The sequence below is a fragment of the Scyliorhinus torazame genome, chromosome 2 (genome assembly GCF_047496885.1).
Source record: "Scyliorhinus torazame isolate Kashiwa2021f chromosome 2, sScyTor2.1, whole genome shotgun sequence".
Classification (NCBI taxonomy): Eukaryota; Metazoa; Chordata; class Chondrichthyes; order Carcharhiniformes; family Scyliorhinidae; genus Scyliorhinus; species Scyliorhinus torazame.
Window position 1 is genome coordinate 164764610 of NC_092708.1, and position 22321 is coordinate 164786930.

Genomic DNA, 22321 nt, shown 5'->3' on the forward strand with positions numbered 1-22321 from the left:
ATGTGCAGGTTCTGTCGGCAGTTAGGAAGGCAAATGCAATGTTAGCATTCATGTCAAGAGGGCTAGAATACAAGAACGGGGATGGACTTCTGAGGTTGTATAAGGCTCTGGTCAGACCCCGTTTGGAGCATTGCGAGCAGTTTTGGGCCTCGTATCTAAGGAAGGATGTGCTGGCCTTGGAAAGTGTCCAGAGGAGGTTCACAAGAATGATCCCTGGAATGAAGAGCTTGTCATATGAGGAGCGGTTGAGGACTCTTGCTCTGTACTTGTTGGAGTTTAGAAGTCAAAGCCACAGACTGAAGGGACAATCCTTTAAAACTGAGGTAGGAATTTCTTCAGCCAGAGGGTGGTGAGTCTGTGGAACTCAGTGCCACAGAAGACTGCGGAGGCCAAATCATTGAGTCTCTTTAAGACAGAGATAGATAGGTTGGATTGGATTGGATTTTGCTTATTGTCCCGTGTACCAAGGTACAGTGAAAAGTATTTTTCTGAGAGCAGCTCAACAGATCATTAAGCACATGAAAAGAAAAGGAAATAAAAGAAAATATATAATAGCGCAACACAAGTTACACAATGTAACTAGATAACACCGGCATCGGGTGAAGCATACAGGGGTGTAGTGTTAATCAGGTCAGTCCATAAGAGGGCCGTTTAGGAGTCTGGTATCAACGGGGAAGAAGCTGTTTTTGAGTCTGTTTGTGCGTGTTCTCAGACTTTTGTATCTTCTTGATTAATAAGGAGATCAGGGGTTATGGGGAGAAGGCAGGAGAATGGGGATGAGAAACGTAGAGGCCATGATTGAATGGCAAAGCAGGCTCGGTGGGCCGAGTGGCCTAATGCTGCTCATATGTCTCATGGTCTAACTCTTATGTATCCTGGTCTGGCACTTGACACGCAAGTGGGATTCCTGCAAGAAGACAACATTGGAGTTTAGACTCTTAAGATGGATGAATGCCCTCGACCGTTTTACTGGGCCATTCAGACCCTGAACATTCCAGGTAACCAAACGAACTGAAGATCTCCCACCACTCCTTAATTGAGAGCCATTCCCAAAGAGAAATACCAAACAAGGGACACTGAAAAGGTAAGTAAAGAAATCCACCCTTGACGGCCACCAACCAAGACAGGTGACATGACAAAGGAGAATCCACATTCAACGTCAATAAACTAATACGAAAACCACTCCCTCGCCCCTCCCCGCCTCAACAACACCATATTTTAACAGTAAAAAACAATACCCTATCCCAAAACCTACAGTTAACAAAACACAGCTAACTAAACGCTCTAAACACATTGTCACAGACTATTGTGAAAAGCTGCAGGATACCCTCTATCTCTGCTTCTGTTAGCTAACCACTTTCTTCGCAGGGAGACTCCCAACTGGAAAGTAAAACTTTATCTAGTTTACAATACCACATCAGTGTTCAATTATCAAGCTCAACAACGATGAAAAGAGGAAGAGAGCAATAAACTGATAACAAGAAAATGACCGGATATCAGAAAACCCTCACATTTATCCAAAGGTGTTGTGAGCACGCCCAAACCCAGACATGAAAAAACATAAAACATGTACTGTCCATCCACAGGGCCATAAAATAGGTTAAACATAGGTTAAACGGTGCTCAATTTAAGCTTTCGAACAAAGGAGTCTGCATCTTCTGGCATACCAAAAAAGCGGTCCTTTCCCCAGCCACCAGAAGGTGAGCTGGATAAGCCATTCTGAATCTGACTCCATTTCTATACAAGATGGCTTTCACCCCGTTGAAGGCAGCTCTTCACTTTGCCAGGTCCAGACTCAGATGTTGGTACAGCCTGATGGAGTGACCCTCACATTTGATATCTTGATGCTTTCTAGCCCGGCGAAGGACCTGTTCGTTTTCTTTGAAGCTATGAAATCGTTCAATAACTGCACAAGGCGGATCTCCAGATCGAGGCTTTAATCGTAGAGTGATGGGCCCGGTTTGACTCTGGGGGGAAGAATGTGAGCACACCCGCACCCACCATCTTGCAAAACATGCTCGACAAATATTCTGTAGAGGTGCGGAACTCCATTCTCTCCAGCAATTCCACAATGCGAATGTTCTGCCTTCTGGATCTATTTTCCAGGTCACTCAGTTTGGTCTTGAATTACTTATTACATTTGACCACTGAAGTAAGATCAGCCTCTCAAGAGGTGGTCTGATCACTGTGGCCTGTAAAAGCCATCTCGATGTCTTTAACTGGTTCCATGAACTTCAACGGTCTTATTTGTGTTTTCCAAGGCTAAACGAATGGGGGCCAAGCCTTCTTCAATCGTTCTTTTAAGATGTACCGACAAACCTTAACATCTCTAATTCACTCGCTAAGATCTGAATGAGATCCTCAGCCTGTTAAGAGGGGTGGTCGGAAATGGAAAAGGAGAACCCAACCCCTCCAACTTACTTCCAGACCAAACCTGTGAGGTTTCAAAATTTGTCGACAGATTTCAGCCTGATTTTTGTCTCTCCTGGGCATCTCCGTAAGGTAGAAGCTCTATTTCACTAAATTATTAGGTTTTTGAAAGGAAACGGTCGTGGCGCCAGAAGAGGGTAAAAAAAGTCAGCTTTCCAGCAGGAACGTGTCCACTCTCTACATTGCGTCACCGGAAGTCATGAGCTGGGAAGTTATGCTCGACTGTATAAAACACAAGTTAGACCACAATTGGCATACCTACCGCCTATAGTTCTGGTCACCCCCATTAGCTGAAAGATATTACCCGTACAGGAACATTTTACCAATGCGGAAAGATTAGATAGGCCAGGGTTGTTTCTTTAGAAGACCAGAGGCTAACGGGAGATTTAATTGAGGTTTATAAAATGTAAGAACCTTACCTTAATATTTCAATTGCTGTTTTCATTGGTTTTTTTTACCCTTGATAAAGACTGATTATTTCAACTGATAATGGCAGAATTGGTGCCGTTTTCCATTGTGTTCATGAGTAAGGGATTGAACAGGCTAGTGAAGATGTTGGAATTCTTAAAGGATCCTCAATTATGAAAGGTAAGGCACGTGGCAACAGGCATCTGAAATCTGATGGTGAAGGTCATCTTTCAAAAGAGGTTTTCAATTAGATGGTAGTGAGTGTCCCTCCCAGGTACAGGCCAGTTACCTAGAACCCACTGCTGCATCCCCTGGTTTCAATCATCTTTCACCTCCTATGAAGCTGCTTCTGCATCATCCTCCCTGTCCTTCTCTTGATCCTCTGGCATAATTGCTGGTGGTATCAGCTGGTCTCCCATCAGTGCCAGATTGTGGAGCATGCAGCAAGTCATCAGGAATTTGGAGCCTGCCTCGCACTCCAGTCCCTCTCTCTTCCAACTGGACTGCCAGGCTTCATCTCCTCCTCAAGTTAAATGGGGAGCTCTAACAAGTTCTCTAAGACCAAACATGCCCTTTCTCCTACCCAATATTGCTCAATCCTATGAGGTCTCCAACATAGTGCAGTAACACAGCTTTGTTTCGGTGAAGTCATCAGATAAATTAAAAAATAAATGTTGATCGAGTATTGGTGGTCTTGACAAAGTATTTCAGACAGTCCCCCAAAGAATATCAAAAGTCTTCTTCAATTAGGGTGGGTCATTTATCCAGTTTTGTACCAGACAGTCCTATTTCAGCTGGTCATTCTCCTGTCCAGCACCAGGATGTCTTTATGCCTGGCAATTCTATTTTGGGGTCACTAAAAATACTCCTGGAACAGGATCCTCCTTATGCCTCATACGGACTTCAGTGAAGCACCAGTGTTCCATGTTGATATTTGTATGTTCGTTCTCATATAGTTGAGGGCTAAACACAGGCCTCTGAATGAGAGGCCCATCTCCATGTGCACTGCTGCAGCATTGGCGATCTGGTGCCTGGTTTCTTGACCTCCATCAATGATCATCCTAATTCAAACATGTTTAGAAAGTCAATCGGCAGCAGCAAAAAATACAGTGAAAACTGAGGAAGTCTTTACATTGTGTCAAGAAACCAAGCACCAGATCGCCAATGCTGCAGCAGTGCACATGGAGATGGGCCTCTCATTCAGAAGCCTGTGTTTAGCCCTCAACTATATGATAACGAACATACAAATATCAACATGGAACACTGGTGCTTCACTGAAGTCAGTATGAGGCATAAGGAGGATCCTGTTCCAGGAGCATTTTTAGTGACCCCAAAATTGTGTGTGTCAAAATCCTCACTTGAGACTTCTCTACTCCAGTTTAGCTTATCATTGTTTGTAGAATCCCTGCAGTGCAAAAGGAGGTCATTAGGCCCATCCAATCTACACCAACCCTCCGAATTAGCACTCTAGCTAGGCCTGCTCCCCTGTTGTGTTATGCTTATTCAAGTAGCATAAGCTGCTTCCTTGATGTATACTCTGACAAAGGAAGGTTCAGACTTGGAGATAAGTTTAACATATTTATTGAACAGTTAACAATTCTCCTACTTGGGTTTGATTCTCCTGCTAATCTTACTATAGTAACTTGATCTAACTAACCAGTCTGCTCTAATCCATGCGGTGGGTGTGATGCTTCCCTGATCTGCCCCTGTATCTCTGAGTATCGTCTATGGAAAGAGAAAGAGCATCTATACCCTGTCCTTTTATATGGGTAGCCCCCTTGTGGTAGTGTCACCTCTGGATGTGTCTTGACTGCCCATTGGTCATGTCCTATCTTACTGACCTATTGGTTGAATGTCTGTGGTGCTCCCTCTAGTGTTTATTTAGTCCCAGTATATCTACATTAACCCCTTGTTTATTTAGTATCCTAGTGTATCTACATTAACCCCTTATGTATTTAGTGATGCATATCACCACAGTAGAATCCCTGCAGTGCAAAAGGAGGTCATTAGGCACATCCAATCTACACCAACCCTCCGAATTAGCACTCTAGCTAGGCCCACTCCCCTACCTTATCCCTTTTGATCATGTGTTAGTCCACCTAACCTGCACATCTTTGGATTGTTGGAGGAAACTGGAGCCCCCAGAGGAAACCCACACAGTTACAGGGAGAACATACAAACTCCACACAGTTACCCAAGGCCAGAATTGAAGCCCTGGCACAGTGAGGCAGCAGTGCTAACCACTGTGCTACCAAGCCATGTTAGGCAGGGCTACTAGCAAGATAACATGCAGCTTCTAAAAATTGGAATAGCAGCCACTAAATTGGTAATCAAAGGCTTCATCAATCTTGAGGCAGTCATTCCTAGCTCCCTTAAATTCCTTTATCAATATGCCATTTTGGGTTAAAGGCAGATTATCCAGGCATTGCAGCACAAAACTCTAAATTGGTTTGGAGACTTTTGGCTCCTAAACTAACAGTGCCACAGGAGGGGAATTAGTCCCCATCATGGTTATTGGTTTCTGTTTGTGACAAACACGACAGAATCATGGAATATGATTGCCAAAAAAAATACAATTCTCACAACCATCGTCATAAAAGTAGTATCACCACTGCACCGCCCCCCCCCCCCCCAAGATGTAGTAAAGTAGAATTTAACTTCTTAGAGTCAAGATCAACTGATCATGCTCAAGTTGACCATGGTGACACTGGAGCCTTGTGGAGCATATCGAAACACAGCAAGATGCAGAAACGTTTCCTACTCCGGCCGCCAGGGGCAAAGCAGACGGCGGTCATCCCATACAGCGAGGCAGCCTGCTGTACTCCGACCACCAGAGGGCAAAGTGGACGGAGGTCAACCCGCGATCCATTTCCCTTCCCCCCACACCGGGACCCGCGACGGCGAGGCAGTCTGCTGTGCTCGGGTCGCCGGGGAGCAAAGCAGACGGAGATCATCCCGCAATCCATTCCCCCGCTTCAGGATCTGGCAGCCTGCTGCACTCCGGCCGCTAGGGCGTAAAGCGGACGGAGATCCAGGTTGGAGAGAGGAAGCTGTCAGAGAATCGAGCGTCGCGGTTGCGCTGGACTGTTGGCGTGTCATCATTGTGCGCCTATCTGGGAGGAAGGTAAGTGAAGCATAGCGGAGGAGATGGAGGCCAGTGGTTCGCCTTCAAGTCGTGCTGCTGAGATGTAGATCAACGGGAGTGAAGTAAAGAGATTGACTGTGAGGAATTCCCTCTCCCGGAGTGAATGGAAATAATCTGAAGTTTATTGAAAATACTCGGGATTTGATAGGTCCCGATGAAGTTAAAGTGGATCAGTTTCAATGGCAACTCTGCTTATGATTAAGTCTCGTTCATGGCCCATTAGGGTAGGACAAATGAGGATGCTAATCTCAAGGCCATTGACTCATTAGACCCTGTAAATAATTTGCAATAATTGCAACATGCCATCAAAGCTAATATCGGTTTTGTGTTGCCTTTCATAGATTTCTGTATGATATGGCTGAGTAGCATTTTTTTGGTACATTAATTGTGCAATACATAGAGCTCTTGTATAAGACCTCGATCATAAAGAAATCCAAAGTACTTCACAAGTGCACAATCAAAATAATGCTTTTGGATATTACCAACTTTAAACTAGTTACTGTTTTGTAATTACCAGACTTGTGTTCTGGCGAGTGAGTAATGCTTAGGGTGACAATCTTAAATGCCGAGTAACATTTGAGTTATCTTCATAGAATCATAGAATTTATAGTGCAAAAGGAGGCCATTCGGCCCATTGAGTCTGCACTGGCCCTTATAAAGGGCATCCTACTCAAGCCCACTTATCTACCCTATCCCTGTAACCCAGTAACCCTCACTTAACCTTTCTGGACACTAAGGGCAATTTAGCACAGCCAGTCCACCTAACCCGCACATCTTTGGACTGTGGGAGGAAACTGGAGTACCCGGAGGAAACGCATGCAGACACAGGGAGAACATGCAGACTCTGCACAGACAGTGACTCAAGCCAGGAATCGAACCTGGGACCCTGGAGCTGTGAAGCAACCGTGCTAACCACTTTGCTACCGTGCTGCCCGAACAACAAACTGTTAATTTTTTGCAACAATGCACTTATAATTTTTGCAACAACAAATTGTTAATTTTTGTTTGCTTTCTGCATTTAGAATTTCAGCGATGAAGTGATTGGATATTGTACGCCATGGAGCCTTGTGAGAGGGAAGTTATTTCTGAGATTCTCAGATTGAATGTGGGAGGTTGTTTGTATACAGCCAGACGCAATTCTCTTTGCCGTTTTAAAGACTCGATGCTTAGCGCAATGTTTAGCGGACGATTTCCTTTGAAACTAGATGAATCAGGTAATGAAAATTATGCCGTTGCCAATCATACCAATTTATGTGGCATACTTACAAGCTTCCAGTAGCTATTTTTCCTTGTTTATAAGCAAAACACATTTATTTGGGAAAAATTAGTGAAGTGTTAATGTCAGTGAATCTCTGATTCATTCTATGAAGATAGTCATGTGCAATATTAAATGGTGTGTAGGAACACTTCATTAAAACTACACTAATAGTTAAATGAATATGCCGGAATATTGCCCTGTTTTCACACCAAGTACATAGCAAAGACAACTTGATTATGGAAAAGGATGTTTACCTTGCTGCTTTTCTGCTACTGACAGTTTTGGCCCAACTCATGTTTTATCTGCAGTATGTGAAGCAACAACACTTGCATTTATTTAGCACCTTCAACGTAGTAAAATGTCCCAAAGTGCTCACAGCAGTATTCACAAACAGAATTTGACACTGAATCAATAAGGTGACAGCTGACAAAAAATTGGTCAGGGATCTATGTCTTGAGGAGAGAGGTGGAAATTTAGGGACTAACTTTCAGAGCTTACAGCCTTGACCACTGAAGGCAGGACCACCAGGGTGGAGTGATCAAAATCAGGGATGCTTAGGAGAACAGAATTTTAAAAATACAGATTTCTCAGAGGGCTCTGGGATTGGAGGAGATCGCGTATATAGGAAGAGGTGAGCCATGGAGGGATTTAAAAACTGGGCTGAGGGTTTTAAAATCTAATCATTGCCAGATCAGGATTAACTGTTCACAGCACCTAGAACACACTCACCATTATTCTTGAATAACACATTTTTGTTAGTTCATTAATGATGTTTAACTCTGTTTCATTTTGAGCTTCCTGAGTTTTATGTGGGAACAAGACAAGCATTTAAAAGTTTATTGGATAAGCATATGGATGATAATGGCATAGTGTAGATTAGATGGCTTTTGTTTCGGTGCAACATCGTGGGCCGAAGGGCCTGTACTGCGCTGTATCGTTCTATGTTCTAAGACTTCTGATGTAAGAAAGTGGAGTCTTATTTCAAACATGAGATCCAAAAGTGTTTCCCTTTCAGTTGCATCTGTTCACTCAGAATTTCGGTAGAAGCAATTGCAATGTAGTGGCAGTGATTACTTTCTCACAGAAGCTTGAGAATTTGTGTGGTATTCACATGTGAAGGTGTTTTAATTTTGTAATGTAACTTGAATGTTTTATTGAACTTGTGATTTCAGGGCAGAATCTGTAGGTTGTGTGCAAAACTTGATCTTGATCTGTTTGGCAACTTGCTACTGTAATCTTGATTTTAATTGTAGCAATGGATTAACTTCGAGTCATAGATGTTTACAGCATTTTTAAAAGAGTTTCGGATTTCTGCCTCCACCACCAACTCGGGTAGTGAATTCCAGACCCAGTAGCTCAGTGTAAAAAGGTTCTTCCTCATGTCCCCTCCACCCGGCCACTTATCTTTAATCTATGCCCGTTGGTTCTAGATTTCTCCACCAAGGGAAACAATTTGATCCTATACGCTCTATCTCTTATCCTCATAATTCTGTACACCTCAATGAAGTCCCCCCATCAACCTTCTTTGTTCCAAGGAAAATAACCTCAACCTATCCAAACTCTCCTCAGAGCTACACTTTTCTAGCCTTGGTAACATTCTTGTAAACTTCCTCTGAACTATCCGGACCAATTTAATTAAAAATTCATTTACAGGATGTGTGTGTTGGTTAAGCCAGCATTTATTGCCCATTCCTAGTTGCCCTTCAGAAGGTGGTGGTGAGTTGCCTTCTTGAACTGCTGCAGTACTTCAGGTGTAGGTACACCCACTATGCTGTTAGGGGCGGAGTTCCAAGATTACATCCTTCCTGTCATGTGTTGACCAGAACTGCACACAATACTCCAGTTGTGGCATCACCAGTGTTTTATACAATCCGAACATTATATCCTTACTTTTATATTCTGTACCTCTGCCAATTAAGGAGAGCATATCAGATGCCTTCTTTACAACCTTGTCTACTTGAACTGTTGCCTTTAGCAACTTCTGTACTTGCACACCATAATCTCTCACTTCATCTACCCCCTCAGTATATTCCCATTTATTGTGTACTCCCTATAACTGTTTGATCTCCTAAATGCATGACCTCACACTTCTCTGTGTTAAAGTCCATTTGCCATTTTACCGTCCACACCACCAACCCATTTATATTGTTTTGGAGATTGTGGCTATTCTCTACCCTATCCACTACTCGGCCAATCTTGGTGTCTATAAATTTCCCAATTTTGCCCCCCACATTCATGTCCAAATCGTTGATATATACCGCAAACAGTAAGGGTCCCAACACCGTGCCCTGTGAAACAACTTTCCATTCGCAAAGGCATCCATCGACCATTACCCTTTGTTTCCTGTTATGAATCCAACTATTTACCAAGTTTCCCACATTTTCCTGTATCCCATGGGCTTTTACATCTTTGACCAATCTGCCATGTGGGACCTTGTCAAACGCCTTGCTAAAAAATCCATTCACACAACATCCACTGCACTACCTTCATCAACCCTTCTTGTCACTTCCTCAAAGAATTCAGTCAAATTTGTGAGGCAGGATCATCTTTTAACAAATCCATGCTGTCCATCCTTGAGTAGTCCATGCCTTTCTACGTGCTATCTCTCAGGATTGATTCTACTAATTTGCCCATCACTGTTGTAAGACTACCTGGCCTATAATTGTTTGGCATTTCCTTTGATCCCTTTTTAAAGAATGCAACCACGTTTGCATATCTCCAGTTCTCCGGTACCACCTCTATCTAGTGAGGATTGGAAAATCATCCTCGGAGCATCTGCTATGTCCTCCCTGACCTCCTTCAGTAGCCTTGGAAACAATCCATCTGGCCCTGGTGACTTATCAACTTTCAAGGACTTCGAGTACTTCCTTTTCCTTTATGATTATCCTGTCCAATATCTCACAGTGTTCCTCCTCGATTACTACATCAGCATCATCGCTTTCCTTTGTAAGCACAGAGACAAAATAATTCAAAGAACAAAGAAAATACAGCACAGGAACAGGCCCTTCATCCTTCCAAGCCAGTGTCGACCATGCTGCCCGTCTAAACTAAAATCTTATGCACTTCCAGGGTCCGTATCTCTCTATTCCCATCCTATTCATGTATTTGTCAACCTCGTCCCTGCACTTCCTATATTTGTCTAGGCTATAGTGCTTAGTTCTTTTTGCCTATCGTACACTGTTTCAGTTTGATTTCCTCCTGTATTCCTCTAGACAACCAGGCAGGGTCCAGATTTGGCACTACCACTCTTATGTTTGGGGGGGGACATGTCTACTTTGTGCATTTAGGATCACACTTTTTGATGCTTTCCACTGGTTTTCCACTGAATATCCTCTAGCAGTGCTGTCCAGCCCACCTCAGCCAAGTCCCTTCTCATTCCTGCAAAATTAGCCTTTCCCCAGTTCAAAACATTTACTCCTGCTTTATCTCTGTCCTTTTCCATGCTAATACTAAATCTAACCGAATTGTGATCACTATCCCGGATATGGTCGGCAACTGTCACTTCACCCACTTGCCCTTTATAGTTCCCCAAGACTAGGTCTAGAATTGCATCTTCTCTCGTTGGATTTGCCACTAATTGGTTGAAAAAACATTCCTGGACACACTGCATGAATTTTTCTTCCTCAGTGCCCCTTATATTCTAATTCCAGTTGCTATTGGGATAATTAAAGTCTCCGACTATTATTGCCCTCTTGTTCTTACATGCAGAAATTTGCCTACATATTTGCTCTTCTGTCTCCCTTTCACTATTCAGGGGTCTGTAGTATATTCCCAGTAGTGTGACTGCCCCGTTTTTATTTCTAAGCTCAACCCATCAAGCCTTGTATGTTGAGCCGTTTATAATCTCATCCCTTCTCGCAACTGGACTTGATTCTTTAACAATTAGTGCTACTCTGCCACTCTGCCTCCTTTTTTATCTCCCACTCTGAATATTTTGTAACCAGGGATATTGAGCTATCAATTTTGCCCATCCTTTAGCCAGGTTTCCATTATTGCAATGACGTCCATCTGCCATGTGTCTACCTGTGCCCTTAACTCATCTACCTTGTTTTTAATGGTGCTTGCATTGAAGTATAAACAGTTTAACCACGTCAATTTCCCTTACTGGACACATTTAAAACTTTGCTTCTCCTGTAATTCCATGTCCTTCACAATGTCTTCTGCATCACTAGCTGATGTTCTACCTCCATTTTCCTGATCTGAATCTGACCTATCTGATCCTACTCGTGGGATCCCTTCCCCAGCCACACCTGTTTAAATGCTCCCCAACAGAACTAGCAAAAGCCCCCACAAGGACATTGGTCCCAACTCTGCCTTGGTGCAACCCGTCCTGTTTGTACAGTTACCACCTTCCCCAGAACCAGTCCAAGGTGCCTCAAGAATCTGAATCCCTCTCGGCTACACCATCTCTCCAGCCATGTATTCATTTGGCTAATCTTCTTATTCCTGCTCTCGCAAGCATATGGAATGGGGAGCAATCCTGTGATCATTACATTTGAGGTCCTGCATTTTAATTGATCTCTTAACTTCCTGTACTCAGCTTATAGGTCCTCATCCCTTAGTTTACCTATGTCGTTGGTACCAATGCATTCCGCGACCACTGGCTGTTCACTTTCCCTCCAGAATGTTCTGCAGCCACTCCGTGACGCCCCGGAACCTGGCACCAGGGAGGCAACATGATTCACAGAAGCGTCTTGTCTATGTCGCTAACTATTGAATCCCCTGTCACTATAGCCTTACCACTCATTTTCCTTCCGTCCCTCTGACCAGCAGAGCCACCCATGGTGCTGTGAGCTTGGCTGCTGTTGCTTTCCCTTGAAAGGCCATCCCATCCTCCCCAACAGTATCCAAAGCGGTATGTCTGTTTAAAAGGAGGATGGCCCTAGGGTACTCCTGCACTACCTTCCTGAGTCTTTTACTGTTCCTTATGGTCACCTGTTTTCTTTCTGCCTGTGCAATCCTCAGCTGCAGTATGACCATCTCACTAAACATGCTATCCTTGGCTTACTCAGCATCGCGGATGCTCCATAGTGAGTACATCCACAGATCCAGTTCTGAAATCTGGTTAGCTAGAAGCTGCATTTGGACACACCTTCAGCACACATGGTCACGAGAGACGCTGGGATTGTTCCTCATTTTCCACATTGTGCAGGAGCAGAATATCACGGGTCTGAGGTCTCCTGCCATGACATCCCTCTCAATTAAGCTAGTTATTCCCTTAAAAAAAGTTACATTAGCTAGGGGCCTTATTTTGTTAGCTAGGAAACTTGGTTCTTACCAAACACTTCTATTATAATTGTACAGTACTATTCTAAACTCTTTTTTTTTAGCCCCAGCCTTGCTATTAAGCAATTAATTATTTTAATAGATTGAAATTACTTACCGGGACTTACTCACCGATCAGCTGCTTTGGTTGGTGCCACATCACTTTCTGAACCGGCGTGTGTTGACTGCAATCCCCTACTCGGTTATGGTGACCGAACCGAGGTTTCCCGGAAATTCTACTGGGAGCAGGATTAAAATGCAAGCGATAGAGATAGGAAATGGCATAAATGTGCCAGAAAACCATTCTATCTATTGTGCTTTGTTTGCTCGAGATTCCCTGGAGGGTAGATGAATTATGGAGAGTTGTATTTAATCCTAGTTAAGTAGATTGCGGAAAATAGTGGAATAGAGATGATGTCATTAATGAAAGGAGCCAGGTCTGCCTGTAGTTTTGCAGTTTGCCATAGGATTTTGAGTCAGACAAGATAGAAGGATTTTAAGTCGAACAGTAGTTTTGCCAAATACCATAAGGTTGAGGAGAAGTGTTTCAAATCTGCTCTTGAAGGGAACTATCTCTCCACAGCTAAGCAAGTAATCTGTTTGTTAACTTTATTTATCAGTAGCATTGAACTATATTGGGTTGTTTAATTAGAGTTAGTAGCAGTTATAGATAGTGAGATCACGTTTTTTCTTTTGTTGAAGAACTGTTTAATTGATCTTTGTGACGCTATTTTTGTTAATTTTGATGTGGTTAATTCCGTGTTTTGACTATTCGTCAGAGTCTTCACTCCTGGGTGAAGTATACTTTCCTCACAGTTATGCAAATTTAAAAAAATTGTTTGTGGTTCTTGACCAGTATCCCAACAAATATTATGGTCAAATCTGCTATCTTTAACAATCCGGAATGTGTGAATGGCCAGAATTAGAAGAATGCACTTAACAGAGGGTTGTAGGACTGTTGAAGGAAACTGAGATAAAGAGTTAAAGAATCATAGAACGGTTTTAGCATCATGGAGGGTCGAGATCACGTAGAGATTTGAAAACAAATTTAAAATCGGGATGTTGCTTGACTGGGATCCAGTGCAAATCAACCACCGCAGGCACAGTGCGATTTCTAATACAGGCAACAGAGCTCTGGATGAGCACAAGTTTATGGAGGGTGGCAGATGGGAGGCTGACCAGTAATGCATTGGAACAGTCAAGTCTAGAGGTGGCAAAGGCATGGATGAGGGTTTCAGCAGCATGTGTACTGAGGCAGGCTGTAGAATTAGGTGTTTTTATGGAGTTGGATGTAGGCAATCTTGGTGATAAAGTGGATATGCACTTTGATGTTCGTCTTGGCGACAAATACAATACAAGTTTGCCAACAGTGGTGTTCACCTGTAAACAGTTGCCAGGTGCGGGATAAAGTTGGTGCCTCAGGAATGGAGTTTGTAGCAGGCACCAAAGTCTGGTGGTCATCCTAATATTTAGTTGGGAGGACATTTCTGCTCATCTACTCAAAGTCAAATGAGTAGTGTGGCGATTTAAAGAAGGTGAAGGAGATAAAAGAGATGGGTTAGTGGCAGAGGTGAGTGAAGTCGGTGCACATATGGAACCTGACGTGTTGTGGTTCTGATCAACCTGATGTTGCTGAGGGGCAGCATGTAGATGAGAAATAGGGGACGAAGGCTATATCCTTAAGGAATGCAAGAAGTAACGAAAGTGGGAAGAGAAGTGACTGTCGGTGCTTTTCTGCCTATGACTGGGGAGAGAAGCATTAAATCATTTAAACATTGGCCAGAGTAATGAATATTTTTGAGGCAGCTCTCTCACATGGATCCCAGAAGTAGAAGTGAACGATTTGGAGTTCTATATTTTCAGGATGCTCCCTTATGAAATGTTACTTTTACTATAGACATCTCTCATTTTATCGCACTTGAGTATTTTTTGCTTCATCACCAACTAATAGCAAATAATAGAAATGTATATAATGTAAGTTCCTGCTTAGACCGGAGTGCCATTCTCTTGAAATGTGCCATAGCTTTTGAGCTCCTTTTCCCCCACCTTCCCTTAAGTCTGCGCTGCAGATGTCTCTGAAAAAACTGTTAAGTTGCATTCTAAATGGGTCAGTCGGACACGTGGTTCTTTTTTATTCATTCACGGGTGTGCTGCTTGTAAGACCAGCACTTATTGCCCATCCCTGTTTGCCCTTCAAAAGGTTGTATTTAACCAACTTCTGAAATACAACTGACTAGGTTGCAAGGTAATTTCAGAAGGCAATTAAGAGACAATGACATTTCTATCAGTCTGGACATATAGACCAGACCAGGTAAGATATTTTCTGCAACCTACTTAACTAGGATTAAATACAACTCTCCATAATTCATCTTTCCTTTCATAAAGGACATTGTGAACCAGCTGGGTTCCAACAACAATTTGATAGTTTCATGGTCACCATTATTGAAAAATATCTTTTTATCCAATTCTATTTAATTGAATTTGAATTCCTGAACTGCCATGCTGGGATTTGAATTCTGCATCATTATTCCACACCTCTGGATTAGTGGTTCAGTAACAACCATTAGGTTGGAGGGCTTGTGGCTCAGTGGGTAGCCTCCATGCCTCTGAGCCAGAAGCTCCAGCTTCCAGTTCCACTCCAGGCCAAGGAAGGTGCATTCATAACGTGGTCAACAGGTTGAGTAGCAACTTGCAAAACCCTTCTGACACATGCCACTGGCAGGTGGTAAGAGCGGGAGAGATTCTTGATCAGCCATGCTTGATGTAGAATGGTGTCCCTCCAGCTATATGCTCTGGCGACCAGCTTAGCAACCTGTTCCAGGTAAAAACTCGCATGGAAACTGATGAAAGTATGCCTTGTGCTCCACTAGGTGTGGGAAGAGAAATAAACAAAAATCATTGGGCTACCTAGTTACCTCTTGCTTAAGAAGCCATATTTCCATTAAGTGAGATGGATCACTTTGCTTGTGATATTGAATTACTGTGCAACGGCTCACTGAAGAATTGGGCAATCTACCTGGCTGTGTCGTGGGCGAACATGATGCTTACTAGTTGGAAGATAAACTGCTTGAGTGATCAACTGACCTCTTTGAATTTAAGATGTGCAATGCTGAATTTTAGAGTCAAACATCTAATCTTTTATTATAGGGGCTTGTCTTATTGAACGAGATGGCAAACTCTTCAAATATCTCTTGGATTATCTACACGGGGAGCTCTGCATCCCTGAGGAAGCGAGAACACGTGTAGCATTACAGGAAGAGGCAGATTACTTTGGCATTCCCTATCCCTACAGTTTGACTGACTATTTGTCGAGTGAGATGGAGAGACATTGCTCCCGATCTAATATTGAAATCAAAAAGGTTTGTAACGTTTGTCTCAAAGTTTACTCAGAAATTTGTCATTTGTTTTATAATGCCACAATGGCACAATAGTTAGCACAGCTGCCTCACAGGGCCAGGGACCTGAGTTTGATTCCCAGCTTGGGTCACTGTCTGTGCGGAGTCTGCACATTCTCCCCGTGTCTGCGTAGGTTTCCTCCGGGTGCTTCTTTCCACAGTTCAAAGATGTGCAGGTTAGGTGAATTGGCCGTGCTAAATTGCCTGTCGGGGTCCAGGGGTGTGCAGGTTAGGTTATGGGGATCGGATGGTGTGGACCGGGGGAGAGTGTTCTTTTGGAGGGTTGGTATAGACTCAATGGGCCAAATGCCCCCCTGCACTGTAGGGATCTATGAAAGAGATAAGGCTTTTTTTTTTTAAATTCTGAAACCTAGTGAAAATAAATGACAATCCAAATGTGGCAGTCAGGTGGATTGACCATGCTAAATTGCCCCTTGTGTCCAAAGAAGTGCAGTAACTTCATTGCAGTGTTAATGTAAGCCTTTATGTGACACTATTAAAGATTATTATTATAGGTGGGGATGGGTGGGGTGCACTTTCAGAGGGTTGGTGCAGACTCATTGGGCCGAATGGCCGCCTTCTGCACTGTAGGGATTCTATGGGGAGAACGGTGTTGAACATTATTTTGACAATCGATCATGAAAGCTTTTCTTTATGATCTTCATTGATGACAAATTCTTTCTAAATCACCTGTTACTGAGTTATTTTCCTTCCTGGAAAACAACAATGTTGAAAGATTTTCAATTTTATTGAAGCTAGTGTATAACAAGCTTAACTCTGTCAGACCAAACAACACCTTCCAGTAATATTCTTAGATTTTTGATCTTCCTTGGCAGCTCTGCAAGTTTATCAAGTATTGACCTTGGCTCAGTTGTAACACTTTTGCCTCCGAGTCAAAAGGCTGTGGGTTTAGGTCCCAGTCTAAAGACTTGTCATAATATTGATTAATCTTTTGGTGCAGTACTGTTGGGAGTACTGTACTGTTGAATGTGCTATACTGTTGGAAGTGCTATCTTTCAGATGAAGCTGAAGCCTCATCCTCTAAGATGGACATCAAAAAAACTCTATCGTACTATTTGGAGAAGAGCATGGGAGTTCACCCCAATGTCCTGGCCAATATTTATCTCGGGTCATTACCTCACTACTATATGTGAGACCTTGATGTGTGCAAAATTGGCCACCATGTTTCCTACAGTATAGTGATTATCCTTCTGAAACTATTTAATTGGCTATGAAGTTCTTTAGGATGTCCTGACATTTGTGAAAGCACCATGTAAGTACAGATTCTTTCTTTCTACTGGTGTAACTGGGCCATGCAGACCAGCAGAATCCAGGTTTTATTCTAAAATTAACTGATCTCAGCTCGCACTGCAATAGGACATTGAGTAGGAAGGGAAAAACTGGCCAGAGTTTAGTTGGATCATTATTATCCAGAAACCTTTAAGTTGCATGTAACATTTGATGAAGCAAAGATTGATTGGCCTTGGGTTTGACACTTCTCTGTGGTCATAGAGGACCGTGACACTTTGACTATTCAGATTAATAGTTTGTGTCATCAAAGATTATCTGACATTCACATAACTGTATAGTTGGAGGGAGGTAGTGTCTTGGAGAAAATTGGAAAAGTGGCGACGACTGCTTTTATTTTTTTCCAAAAAATAGTTTTTTTCTCATGGCTTGTATTTCTCAGATTGGAATCTGATTCTGTGTTGTAAAATAACTATGAACCATTCATGTTGCATCCTTTACTGCAGTGAACTTATAACTTATTCCTGCATATTGTATGAGTAATCACTCTGGGTGCAACCCTACCACCCTGCTCAATGTTCATTTCAGATTGGTCTTTTATAATTAAATCACGGAGTGGCCGCTGTGGTTACTGCCATATGTGTGCACCGGATTTACTTCCACAATTATTCTAACACACATCTTAAAAACAAGATCTAGATTGGTTGTATGAACAATTCAAGAAGGGATAAGGGATATTTTTAAGATGAATCAACTTTATAATGTTTTATCCTAAAAGTTGAGGTTACCCGGTGAGAAAAAGGGCAATTCATTAGTGACCACTTGTAGGCTTCAACAATAAAATTATTAATCACTGAGAGCAGTGTTATTTTTGAGAACCCTATTCCTTTCCTCACACTTTTATTTTAGTTGGGCAATGGGATATTGGGGTAGAGCTTCTGCTCAGTTAGGCAAGTTTTGCATTCTGATTCCAGTGAGTGGCCGAACCAGCACAGAAGATTGGGAATTGTAAGCATAAGTGGGCTATGTCCAAAATCATTTGTGATCGTGTAACCTTTTGTACTGGTTGAAAATTCAATTTTCCCATCATCAAAACATCAAGGAATAGGAAAATAAAGGAATAATTTTACAATGCTTGATTGCATTGGTTCCCCCCAAAAATAATACTTATGATTATGCAAATACATTTTAGCAGAAACTTGGAACTGTAACCTCACCAACTCAACTTCAAGCACAATTTGGGTGTAATGTTTTGATTTAGCCCAAAACGGAAACTCAAATCAACTGTTTACAAAACTCTTGACCACTATCCATTTGACACTTCTGTTATTCAAAATTACAATTGAAGTGAGGTAAATTGAAATATAGTGTCTTCTGATCCTATATTTTACAATGGTATAGTTAGATTTGGGATTATAATTTTTGCAATATGTTGCTATCAGAAGCCACTGTCAGCTGGTGTATTACATATGCAATTTAGCAGTACAGTGAAATTTCATTGTGGGGCTAAGAAAACTGTCAATAATGGCCTAATTTAAAAATTAGTTTTTATGTATCTCAATACCACTCCATAGGAAGATAAGTATAGTTAAAGCAGTTACATCAATCATATCAAATAATCAATGGTTTCTTTTGTTATTGTTCTACTTATTGAATATAGGCATTGACCGACATATGTGACTCCTATGGTTTAATCTGCACAAACCCCACGGTGTGGATCCTGCACTATCTCAATACTTGTGGTGCCAGTTGTGAGAGCAAGATCCTCGGAGTATTTGCATCAAAGACTGAGGGGATCGGAGCCATTGAAAAGCAGCTGGGAGGCAGGATGAAAAGTAGAAGTATCTATAAGAGGTAAAAGTGGGTGATCTGGCAACCATTTATTGTATATAAGATGTAAAGTTTTCCACTTTGCAGTGCATGTCTTGTTTGATCTCTGACATTTTGCATGAAGAATATTGGGATTGGTAAATTATATTAATCACAAGACACTAGTGGAATCCTGCCTCCTGAATTCCTTGCCAAAAAACTTTTGGGGATTTTACTGCCAATCTGTGTCTAGCAATTACCAGATATTAAAATTTAGCTCTCCGAGCCAAGTTATATTAGTTGATTCAGAGTCTATTGAGCTCAGTCATCCTATGAAAAATTCTCATATTAGCAAATGTGTACCTTCATTGGTTAAGCTGAGCTGCCAAAGTATTTCTTGTTTTAATTGAGAATGTCATAATTCTGTTGGAGAGTTTGATGGATCAGTAGGTCTTGTGCCATATGACACTTTTTGTATGTTTGTTGATTATGATTTCCACTGTTAACCACCATAAATCAACAAGTGAATTAGTTCCTTTTCTTCAATTCATCAATGATAAAGTTTTGAAGAATTATTTCAAAGGATGTGGGATTCACTGACGAGGCCAGCATTAGTTTGTCAGACTCGTTTCTTTGCAGTCAGTACTTATATGGTTAAACACATGTTGAGAAAATTTGTTAGAGGCTGGTTTAGCACAGTGGTCTAAACAGCTGGCTTGTAATGCAGAACAATGCAGCAGCATGGGTTCAATTCCCGTACCGGCCTCCCCGAACAGGCGCTGCAATGTGGCGACTAGGGGCTTTTCACAGTAACTTCATTGAAGCCGACTTGTGACAATAAGCTATTATTATTATTATAAATCGTTCTAAATCCTTCAAAAAAACCCTGTTAGAGTCAGACTTGGAATGGGAAGATCGGTGAGTCATATACCCCTTCTCATGTGGCCATAACAATTGACACAGCCTGCTTTAGTATCTGAGGAGTTTTGAATAGTGCTGAACATTGTGCAATTAGCAGGCATCTCCATTTCTGACTTTATGGCAGGACGGCCATGGATGAAACAGCTGAAGATGGTTGAGCTTAGGACGCTGTTTTGAGGAACTACTTTGACATTCAGTAACTGCAACCTTTGTACTAGGTATGACTCCAGCCAGTAGCGAATTTCCCCTGATTCCATTGCCTTCTGTTTTGCTAGGGCTCCTTGATGTCACAGTTGGTCAAATGCTGCTTTGATATTAAGGGCAGTCACTTGCCTCACCTCATGTGTTCAGCTCTTTTGCCCATGTTTGCACCAAGACTGTCATGAGGTCAAGAAGTCAAGTGGTCCTGGTAGAACCAAAAAGCTTAAACTGAGCATCAGTGAGCAAGTTATTGCTGTGTTAGTGCCACTTGATAGTACAGTTGACAATCACCCTCCATCACTTTGGTGATCTGGAGTAGACCAATGGTGTAGTAATTGGCCAGGTTGGATTTGCCTGCTTTTTGTGCACAGGACAACCTGGGCAATTTTCCACATTGTGTAGATGCCAGTGCTGTAACTGTACTGGAGCCACTTGCCATGGGGTAGAGCTAGCTCTGGAGCAGAAGTCTTCAGTGCTATTGCTGGACTGTTGTCGGGGTCCATAATCTTTGCAATATCTAGTGCCTTCAGACGTTTCCTGCTATCACGTGGAGTGAATTGAATTGGCTGAAGACCATGGTGCTGGGGACCTCAGAAGGAGGCTGGATCGATCATCCACTCAGCATCTCGGGCTGAAGATGATTGCAGGTGCTTCAGCCTTATATTTTACACTAGTATGATGGGCTCTACCATCATTTGTGGAGCCGTTCATTGTTTAGTTGTTTACTATCATTCATCACTGAATGTGGCAGTATTGTGGAGTTTAGATCTGACCTGTCAGTTGTGGGATTACTTAACCCTGCCTTTTAGCATTCTGTTTCCACTGTTCGGCATGCAAGTAGACCTGTATTACAGCTTCACCAGGCTGACACCTCATTTTTCGGTATGCCAGCTGCTGCTCCTGGCATGCTTTCCTGCACTTTTCATTGAACGAGGCTTGAGCCTCAAACTTGAACTTGATGTTAATGATAAAGTGACTGATATACCAGGCCATGAGGTTACAGATTTGTGGTTGAATACAGTTCTGCTGGTGATGACTCATAGCTTCTCGTGGGAATCATGTTTTGAGTTACTAGATCTGTTCTAAATCTATTGTTGCTAACTTTTGCCTTAGTTTAATTGCTCTGTTTTATCACCTTTGCTCTTGAGTCGCCAGGTATCTTTATGATACCACCACGTGGTTCAAGTCCGAGTAATGATCAATAATCCAATACACCGCTTAGTAAGATTCAAATCAAAGCACATTTATTATACACAGTAATCACTATTCATGTACAAATTCTACGTCTAAGCTACTTCTACAGCTAACAGGCCAATACTTAACTTGGAACTGGCCCACCAGGTCAGGGAAACAAATGGCCTTTCGTTCGGGTTCTGAGCCTGCGGGATTCGAAGTTGGTACAAATTGGTAGCTAGGAGCGCCTATCTCGTAGCGAGCGTTGAAGTAAGACTTACTGGATATCGGCGGCGGCTAAACCGGCCACTGTCAAGGGTTGGTTCGCGTTGCTGAGTGACCCGGTCAAGAAGAACGATTTGAACTTGGGCTTGATTCTTATAGTCCCCAGGGGCTTCCAGCCTTTCGGGGCGGACCCTGTACCTGGTTCCAAGTGATTGGACTTTGTCCCATTCACTTGGTTCGATTTTCTCCAATGCTGGAGTGGTTCCCTGATCGATTGGCGGTCCTGAGGTGGTCGTTCACCTCCTTTTGTGTAGGCTTCTGCTGGCGCCAAAGAGTCTGGTTTTGCTTTATGTGTCTAAATGTTGCTCATTTTTCCCGGGGATTGCTCATTAGTATGCAGATGGCTGGTGTTTTGTTATGCTGATGGTTGCTGTTATCGATCTTGTCTGGCCTTTCCAGAGGTAAATACACAGTCAACCTGCAGCTGCTCGTTTGTGTCCTGTTGGCTGACTTTCCCATCAGCCTTTGCCGTTCGCCATTTTAAATTGGGAGTTAGCCATTTTAAATCGGGAGTTAGCCATTTTAAGTGGCTACATTCCCTCCTTGTGATCCTAACGTGAAGCGTGAAGGATCACATAACAATGTTGCTTTCCATTCCCTGACCTGGGGGGGACACTTCCTTCATGGCCTCTGCACTGACCATAGCTATGCAAAAAAATTTTAACTAACAATTCCAAGGGCGCTATGTCAAACAGGGACATGCATTACAAAACAATAAACTGGGAACCTCTAACTATTCTTAATACACTACACTCACTTAAACATTTCATCATCCTAACTTCC

At 42.5% G+C, this 22321-nt stretch overlaps 1 protein-coding gene across 3 annotated transcripts in view; it reads left to right on the forward strand.

Annotated features, from left to right (window-relative positions):
• The first annotated feature begins 5701 nt into the window (after nucleotides 1–5701).
• LOC140393121 (BTB/POZ domain-containing protein KCTD18-like) overlaps nucleotides 5702–22321 on the forward strand; it is a 46924-nt gene continuing 30304 nt past the window's right edge. Inside the window, exons 1-4 of one of the 3 annotated variants that reach the window (XM_072479185.1) lie at nucleotides 5702–5962; nucleotides 7006–7197; nucleotides 15654–15865; nucleotides 18810–19003. In XM_072479185.1, coding sequence (XP_072335286.1) covers nucleotides 7041–7197; nucleotides 15654–15865; nucleotides 18810–19003 — 563 coding nt within the window. In that variant the 5' untranslated portion in view covers nucleotides 5702–5962; nucleotides 7006–7040. Of the gene's footprint in view, nucleotides 6061–7005; nucleotides 7198–15653; nucleotides 15866–18809; nucleotides 19004–22321 lie in introns of all 3 variants that reach the window. The other 2 variants (XM_072479177.1, XM_072479195.1) reach the window with 2 other exon arrangements.